Below are 9,348 nucleotides of genomic sequence, written 5' to 3' on the forward strand. Positions count from 1 at the left end.
AATTCTTATTGCCTAAGGTGACTTTTACGTTTACTTATGAGATGCAGAATGAGTATTAATGTAATTAATAAACGTGATGGAATTGACAGCGTCATAATTAATAGGAGACAATCAGAATTATTAGCATTAAGATCGAAATGTTAGACTTCTAAGTGGTGCATCTGATATCGATATAGAAGAAAGAAGAATGTTCTCCCTACCAAATGTCGTTAACCATGAAATATTTCGTAACGTATGATGATGAATGTAAAACGTTAACAATAATTAGACTATGACCTTATCGATTTGTTATCATTATTTTAAATTAGGGCTAACTTAAACGTTATCATGTTTACCTCTCTTAAATTATAAATCCTTAAACAAATCATTAAAACTACATTTTTACCTCTCTTAAATTATAAATCCTTAAACAAATCATTAAACTACACTCATATGGTCCTCGTGAGCTTAGTTCAGTTGGTATGGACAATGCATAAAAATATGCAAGGTTAGAGTTCAAACCCCGGCCACCACAAAAAAAAAAAAAAACTACACTCATATGGTTTTATTTATAGTCCTCCTGAGCCTAGATCAGCTAATAGGGACAATGCATAATATATACAAAATCCGGAGTTCAAACTCCAACCACCACCAAAAAAATATGGTTTTATTTATAGAAGTACAAAAAAGTACAAAAACACTTCAAGTTTATGTAGAGATGAAGTGGGGGCGGGGATACCCAAATGCTTTCAAATATGACTATATGAGGTTGTGGTTGTATTTTTTAACTCTTTATAAGAGATTGGATACGAGGTTACCCGACTATTGGATTCGAAAACAAGAAATGCAAAAACAGTCAATGTCTCGCCTGTTGTCATATCTCTATCAATGAGACTTCAAATATATATTTTGGCAATGATATTTTGTGCGTATTAAATATTTCATATAAATATAATATTATGTGTGTATAATTTTATAAAGCTACTACTTGTTTGTCCACAAGTAAGGTTCGGGTGGTAGGGGTGTATACGGGTTGAATTGGTTTGGGATTGACCAAAAACGGTTACCCAACCCGCTATTTGTCAACGGGTTGCGATCGTTACCCAACCTTTGTTTCAACAGATTTGGGTTAGACCTGTACATGGTTGGATTCGATTAAGACTGTTTCTTTTTCTATCATATGAGTTTCTCATGCACCTTATGCAGTTTAAATTATAGAATCTAAACGGCATAAACATCTCATAAAGCTCTTTAAAAATATGATGAAACATTTCAGATTTTAAAATCCGTGTAAGACGCGCGAGATACTATAGAGTGAAAAAAGTAATGTCCTTCAATTAATTAACATTTTGGGTCGGTTTGGATAACCGGGTTCGCGGGTTGAAAAATATGGCCCAATATCCTTTCCTCATCCGCTTAAAACAAAAAACGAAATAAATCAGAGTAATTTTTCTCTTCCCCGCGACGCCACAACACCACCGCACCACCGTCTTCTCCGCCGCCAATAGAGCTACCATTGCTTCCCGAGGTTAGTTCTCATACCCCTTTGGTTTCAATTGCATAATTTGTTCTTCAGTATTCTCTAATTTTACAAACTTTTTGCTTTCTGTGTGTTTGTGAATTCCTTTCGTAAATTTTTTTTTTTCATTTCAAAAATTTATTATATGCTAATTGCTATATGGTTCAGTGCATATTACTTCTTCAATTTTTTTTTCTTCTTTTATTTGCTAATTGCTACTTCCTTGGTTTCAAGATACATATTGCCGCAGTTTTACAATGTGCAGTGTTCAGATAACTTACTTTAACCATATTTTTTTAACTAATATATAAATACAAATGAATGTTAGGATGTAAGATGTTGTTCGGTTTGTCTAAATGAATATTTTTGAAATATCAAATTTTTATGATTTTTTGAAATATCAAATGGCGAGAAATGTGATAGAGATTGGCTTGTTTATTCGAAAGAACTTGATAGTATTTTGTTTTTGTTGTAAAGTTTTTAAAAGAGGGATTGGTAGAGGCAACTGAGGGTTTTAATGATCGGTCATGTGTTGGTTTTAGACTTAAAGAGCATGAGACAAACATGGAACATGTTAAGAGCATGACTATTTGGAACTTATTTGTATTAGTTACAATGATGACTATTTTTTATGGTTATGAATATGTTATTTACAATTTAAATCGAAGATTGCTCTTTTAAAAAATTGTTTTTTTTTATTTTATCAGAGGCCCATTTTCACTGTAGGAGTCGGGCCTCAAATTTGATTGGGATGGCCCTAGTTGAGAGTCCAACATCAACCAGAGATGTGGCCTAGTAGTGCTTATGGCTTGGCGTGGGCAGTCCTTATCTTATAAACTGATTTTGTGCGGTTGAGTTAGGTTATAAGCTATTCCTTGCCTATTTTAGATTTGTTATTGGGACAAGATGTCTGTTATTCCACCCTCATCTGTACATATTCCATATAGTCTGTCTTGGGATTTGATATATACCTTATTCTACTTGCATTAGACCATGCTTCAGATGCCCTGTTTTTTGGCACGAGGGGGTATGTTCATATGTTGAGAGTTCTATGTCGACTAAACTTGTGATCTAGGTAGTGTTTATAAGGTTTGAACGTTCCTCACTTTACAAGGCGAGTTTATAGGGTTTAGTTAGGCCCTAAGCCTAAACTCTAAGAATGACATTGCAACTCAGAAAGATCCAGTATTGTTCTTTCCTTATTCAGCACCTTAAGGTGTATATGTAGTATCAATATCTTAATTAAACACATGTATTAAGTAATCCTATGCTTTTTAACTATAACAGAAGAATGGTTTCTGTAAACACCTTTAGGTTTTCTTTACCAGTTGTAGGAAAAAATGTTATCATGTTATTTGTAGTCTAAATATCAATAATTCATCATTTTAGTCTTTTATGCATCATCTTTGTTGCCGTGTTTTTCTTTTTCTTACCTTGTTCTGTATAAGTTATGCATCTGGTTTTCAATCTGACACAGGGTATAAAGGTTGATGATTCATGATCTTGAGACAATCATTTTGTCCTTGTGCAGGAGGAGGCTTCGAGGCCTGGTGTTGTTAGAACGTTATAATACTTCTTCAAGCAAGTGGTTATAACATAGCTGCCATAGGTTTGATTGGTTCTGGAGTTCATCCATTTTATACAAACTACATTACAAGTCTGCCCCTATATATGAGGCCAGTGACTTTGCTGAAGAAATTCTGAAGGTATAAAAGTGTTGATTTTATTAGTTTCTGATTTTGTAACTAATGAGCTGTTCTATTCTATCTTTATTATATATCTCAATTGGCTATGTTTGATTATTTCAAATGGGGAGATAGGATGAAATGACATCTTTTCACACATATGTTCCTTATAAATCAACAATGGTTAGTGATTAATGATTACTTCGCTGAAAGTCTGCAATCCTTTTCATTTGAGGGAGCATAGATAGAAATTATAGGATGTTATTAACGTATGTAGCATATACTGGTTTGAGAAGCACGAGTTCATGATTCTATTCTCCATCGTAGTTTCATATGGCAAATAGAAGTTGGTTTTTCATTCTGATTCCTTTTTCAATTATGGGATAAAGTATTACTGAAAACGAGTTGAAAGTACTTTTGCTGCCACTGTTAAGGACACAAAATCTTAGACTGCTCAATGCCTTAGTTGTGCTATTCAGATACTTTGGCTTTAATATTTTGATTCTTGTCACACATGCCTCAAAGATCTACCTGCCAAAGGTATCGTAAGACCATAGGTACACGGGAAGAGGGGGAGTTGGTTACGCTTATATGGTTTGATATAATTTTTTATGTGTTGCACTCTCTTCACACTTCAATTGTTGAGGTCTTTTTACCTAGATTTGATAAATTTTGTTTGTATAGTTATGTTTTCATTGATCTTAATTGTAACATCCCCAATGTTTATATAGTATTAGTAGTTATAGTATAAATGGCCCTGCTTATTTTATCAGGTGCTTAGACACCAAATAAAATAGAGTGAAAATGAGAAAGAGGGGTAACATAGTAATTGTATCCTACTCATATAAGTAGGAAAGCTAAAAACAAATAAATTACATCATCTTCTCTCTCATACTCCCTCACGTCAGACCAAGAAGAGGGGAAGAATTTCATCTCCATGTTTTTCCTTCCTTTTGCGTGCAACAATCAAATTCTTCTCATTCCTCCATTAAATCTTTCTACTAAGTGAGTTTTCTTCTTAAATTTTCAATTTAAACATAGGTATTTGTTTTAGGAATGAGAAATAGATGTTGAAATTGAGGTTTAGAGATTCTTATGGGCTGAAAATTCATAAGTTTAGAATGGTTATTCGTGATTGCATGTGTAGGAAAAGTGATGGGTATGATGAATATTGCTATGTTCATAAGTTAAATTTTATAAGAGTTGAAATTCCCTCACAAAAAGTTATTGAAGTATTGATTTGTTCATAAAGAATCTGTGTTTGTAATTTCGATTACGCTGCTTAGGTGTTTGATAAATTGCCACTTGTTTGTTTCCCATCCTATTCTATTCTGACACATCATGTTTCACTTATATTTATTGATTGCAGTCTTTTGATGTCTTTTAGAGTGAAGTTTGATAACTGTCATATTCATTCATAATGTGTATCTTTTTTCTTATTGCTTTTTTCACTTAATGGCTGAAATCAAGCATTTCAATGGATGAATTCTAAACATTGATAGTGCTTTCTATCTGTTATCACAATTTGATTCTGCTAAGTTTCCTCTTTTTCTTTTCTTTATTCCCCTCACATAAAAATGAGAGCGTGCAAAGTGAAAACTCAATGAAGGAACTGAAATTCCTAAACACACTCAGCTGGAATCTAATGCTGCTAGTATCCAATTCAATGTTTCTCTCTTTAAAAGGATGACTCAGTCATTCACAACACAAGCAAAATAATAATACCCTTTCCCCCGACTCAAACAACGAAAAAGTTTACTCTTTTCCCTTTTCTCTGCTTTGTTGTGCAAAATAATAACTATCATTGGATTGTTGGTTGTGGAGATAGCTCATTCCTTGAGCCTGGATAGTCAAAGAGCATAATAGGAATGAGTTATTTCCACAACAACCATCCGGTGTTAAGTTTCCTCTTCAAAGTCAGTCTTGTGTCTGATGTCCATATCTGTATGTGCTTCATAGACAAGTTGGGATGGTTTTGTTCTTGTTAATTGTTTTATGCTTGGAAGTTGTTTTGGTTTTGCCTTGAATCGAAACAACTTTTGGTCTGGATCGTAGGGAGAGGTTCTGCAGTTTTTAGAACCTCTTTTAGTTGTGTGAGGTGGTGGCTTGGTGGTTTTTAAAGAACTTTCGTACTGTCTGCTCTTTGCTGGTTGAAATGTTTTAATTGTATTTATGTTAGTTATAAAATTTTAAGTATGCTATATTGATGACATGTAACTTCTCCGACCCCTTTATCTCTTGTACAGTAAGTGGTAGTAATTAGTTGTAGGCTCTAACCATGTACTGACTGTGCTTACTCTAAAAGTTTAGGACTTAGAAAGCTTATTACACCTTTGTCTCAGTGCAATAAAAATGTTTGCATAATGCTTTTCTTTGCAGTAAGTTTTTCTAAAAAATGGTTTCAGCTCAGTTAGCAATTCGGTTCAAGTGAACCAGTTACTTTGCACCTTGATTGATGTTGGTAAAATTGATTTGGGAGTGAAATTGAATTGTCGGGATTGTTTTTGGTGTGTGTTATGCAGGAAAATAGTGAAGAGCCTGCAGATTTGCATGTGGGCATCAATGTCCACACTGGTGGCTTCGATGTCTAGGCTCTGACTGCTCATTTTTGTTGTTTTGATTCGGTTTATAGTGTTCAATGATCTGTTATAGTTCCGATGATTCTAAAACAATTCTAGTGCTTGTTAATATCACCTTTATTCTTCTAAAAATGTAGGAATGGACACTGATTATGTGATGTACTGATGATGAATGAGAATTATTATGGTCCTATTATATCTTTGGTTAATTAGATAGTAACAGAAGATATATATTAGACAAAAATCAATCAATGATTGTGTAATGTGGCTATGCTTACAGAGAGTATGTATAGGTATACACACACACACAGAGACACAAAGTATGAATGAGCTTTCTAGATTAACTTATGAGGCATAGGTTCATATATTCATGTGTATATATCTAAAAGTTATGGCAGATTGTGATGTACTACACTATAGTATTGTTCAAGCATTTGCTTATGTGATTATACAGTTAAAACTCTATAAATTAATAATGTCAGGACCGGAGAAATTTATTAATTTAGAGAGTTATTAATTTATCGATAAATTAATAATTATTAATTTAAAGAGTTTTTAAGTAATTATACTGTACATACCAAACAAAAAGGCAAATTAGTCTATGCCTCTTAGAATTATGTTGCAGCGAACCTTGAGACTCAACGTAAATTAGTAACCACTGTGTTCATATGCATTGGAAATCAATAATGACTTTTGAAGTACAGTAAATGTAAACAAGAGGAACAAACGTGTTCAGTGTATTCTTAATATATATTTTTCAGTTTCTATGAATTATTAATTTATGATTTTCTTGGGACCGAAAATTATAAAGGGATCTCCCAAAAAATTATTATCTTATTATTTTATCGAGTTTTTCAATTTTTTACATTGGCCCAAGTCGGGACCGGACAAATTTATTATTTTAGAGAGTTTATTAATTTACCGAGTATTAATTCAAAGAGTTTCTACTGTATGTTAAGTAATTATCCAACTAACTTATGAATTGGAGATGTATGATAACTGTTTGATGTTGATGCTTAGCCTAGGACTAGGATATTAGTGTTGTTTTTAGTACTTCTGCTACTTCTGCAGACTTTATGGGAACAAACTTTATGTAATCCCTTAATGTTGTTGTACATATGACTTAATCAAGTATATAACCTTCAAGTATGTGTATTATCAATATGAATTCCTATGTTATCCATTATCAATGTGTAACACCTTAAATGGTATTTTAGATTATTGATTTGGTGTTATATTAATATTCTCTAAATTTCAGGATTTCATGCACAAAAAGTATTTATAATTTATTCTCATCGACAGGTATTTTTTTATTGCTTAAACTTCAGGTGAGAAGTGAGGAAAGGAACTTGGCGATAGGAGAATGGTGATCTCTAGTACCAATCCCCACTATAAGGAGATAGCCATCAGGAAGAGAATCGCTAGCATGTATATTTCTCTTTCTCACATTGTATCTTGCTTGCTTCGTATATGTGACACGAGAAATACTAGATGCATCATGTCTTTGAAGTTTCTAAATTCTACTCGTAGTATGGATATAATGCAAAAACATTCAATTTTTAGTAATAAAATCCTGCAGAATTGGCTTGATAGATTATCTATTATCGACATGTATTCTGTAAACTTGGGAGTTGTATGTCAGAAACCATGTGTATATCCTAGAATGTATATTTAGGGAAATCTTGTAGTTATTTCCTATTAGTATAGGTTTAGTAAATTAGCAAATATCCCAGAATCAGAGGGGTTTGATTTCAAAATAGGTTGTCAATTTCTTTCCTAAATTAGCTTACAAGTTATGTATATATGTCTGATGTACTCTCATTGTTATGTAATGAAATTAATTCATTCTACCCTAAATTTCTTGAACGCATAACTCCAACAACAATTCTGCTGGGTAGTAATTAATTTTTTTCTTTCTGTAGTTAGTATGGTCAGTGATGCTTATCATATGATTCAGCTGAAGTGATTCAGTATCAATTCTCACAGAAATTTCAAATAAATTTATCAAATATAATAGAAAATCTGTACATGTTTACAGAATTGTCGATTAGTTGCTGAAGGGTGTAATCATGAAACATATAGGACCATATGCATAGTTACTCAGGTTAGTTTAGTGAAGGAGGAGCCGTGAAATTGGCATAAAATGCAAAACCTTTTCTTTATTCCATTTGCTAACTGCCTAGTCTTATCACTCACATTTAGAGTTTATAATTGAACAGATGTAACACATTAAGAATTTTGGTTTTCTCATTACTTTGAAAGTCTACTATTTTTGATTTTTTTGTAGAAAAGAAGTAGGGATCATATTCTAAACTCAGACTCTCACTTTTGGGGTCCATGTTATATTGAATTCATTCACGTATTAATTACTGCTTACTTGATTGTAAATTTATAGATTCAATAAACGTGAAGATGATTTTCCATCTTTGAGAGAGTACAATGATTACTTGGAGGAAGTAGAAGACATGAGTAAGCTTCTATAGTAACGCTGACTTATTTCCCTTGGTAATATTTGCTTTATTTTGATGAAATTTCTCCCCTTTTCCCTGCAGCTTTTAACTTGATTGAAGGAATAGATGTTGCTGCTATTGAAGCTAGGATTGCTAAATACCAGGAAGAAAATTCTGAACAAATAATGATTAATCGAGCCCGAAAGGTACTATAATAGTCTCCATTGGTTCAGTCTTTTCTATCTGCCCTGTATCAATTTGTTATGCAAGTTCTAGTTTCTTGCTATATATTTTGATGTGTTGTTTTGCTTGTAATAATTAAATAGGCCGAGGAATTAGCTGCAGCTATGGCAACAAGCAAGGGACAACCTGCCCAAACTGATAATGATGTAAGTATTGAATTTTTTTTATACGTATTCATTAAGATTACATTTTTGGCACATACCGTCGAGCCTAATTAAGCTTGGTCTAGAATTTGAGATTGAAATGTATTTAAGCGATTGACCTCTTTCCTAGCCTATTTATGACAAATTTATGCAACAGATTATTAACTTCGTTCATTCTCGAAACAGGACACAAACCAAAATTCCCAAGCAGGATTTGGTGCTGTTCCTCAGGGGCAATATGCACCTACAGTTGCAGGAGGGCAGCCTAGACCCACAGGCATGGGACCACAGCCTTTACCGCTTGGTGGAGGTGACGCGGGCTACATAGTTGAGAACGAGGAAACATTGAGGCGACAAGCAAGGGCTGGAGGATGGAGTATAGAAATAAGCAGGAAAAGGGCACTTGAAGAAGCTTTCGGAAGCATTTGGATTTCGTAGACACATTCATGGAATGTGTGTCACATGGTCATTTTGATACAAATGGTGTAGAATGCAAGATTCGTCACATTTTTGTTAAGTTGGCACAGATTTATAATGGGATGCCTTGGTTCATCTTTCTTTTGGATTGCTAATTGTATTTATTTGTAAAATTATTCCTCAATTTTTCATGTTGTAGGTCTAATCTTGTTTAGTTGATATTTGTCAACACAAACACAACTCAAACTGAGATTTATTTGGAGGAATAGAAACATTTTTAGGTGTAGGTGAAGAAAAATTATGCTAAAACAATGTAGTTTCTCATTTTTTTTT

At 33.2% G+C, this 9,348-nt stretch overlaps 1 protein-coding gene across 6 annotated transcripts; it reads left to right on the plus strand.

Moving 5' to 3' along the window:
* The first annotated feature begins 1,381 nt into the window (after nucleotides 1-1,381).
* Nucleotides 1,382-9,348, plus strand: LOC146912001 (cyclin-dependent kinase-activating kinase assembly factor-related / CDK-activating kinase assembly factor-like protein). Of its 6 annotated transcripts, none has more exons than XM_085718626.1 (7): nucleotides 1,382-1,507; nucleotides 3,030-3,204; nucleotides 7,065-7,190; nucleotides 8,158-8,231; nucleotides 8,315-8,418; nucleotides 8,539-8,601; nucleotides 8,785-9,348. In XM_085718626.1, the coding sequence occupies exons 3-7, from the start codon at nucleotides 7,126-7,128 to the stop codon at nucleotides 9,034-9,036; spliced, it is 558 nt and encodes a 185-aa protein (XP_085574752.1). In that variant the 5' UTR covers nucleotides 1,382-1,507; nucleotides 3,030-3,204; nucleotides 7,065-7,125; the 3' UTR covers nucleotides 9,037-9,348. The 6 variants fall into 6 exon arrangements, with proteins under 6 accessions (XP_085574752.1, XP_085574754.1, XP_085574751.1 ...); XM_085718628.1 differs by having other exon boundaries at nucleotides 7,091-7,190; XM_085718625.1 differs by having other exon boundaries at nucleotides 1,394-1,507; nucleotides 2,976-3,204.

Source organism: Medicago sativa, chromosome 6 (assembly GCF_051527215.1).
Source record: "Medicago sativa cultivar Bolivia chromosome 6, Bolivia_mono, whole genome shotgun sequence".
NCBI lineage: Eukaryota > Viridiplantae > Streptophyta > Magnoliopsida > Fabales > Fabaceae > Medicago > Medicago sativa.

Excerpts from the sequence above, each read along its gene's own strand:
- LOC146912001 (XM_085718626.1), top strand. The coding sequence starts at position 7,126 with ATGGTGATCTCTAGTACCAATCCCCACTATAAGGAGATAGCCATCAGG. Across the intron at positions 8,419-8,538 it reads TGATTAATCGAGCCCGAAAG|GCCGAGGAATTAGCTGCAGC; the intron begins GTACTATAATAG and ends ATAATTAAATAG. Across the intron at positions 8,602-8,784 it reads CTGCCCAAACTGATAATGAT|GACACAAACCAAAATTCCCA; the intron begins GTAAGTATTGAA and ends TTCTCGAAACAG.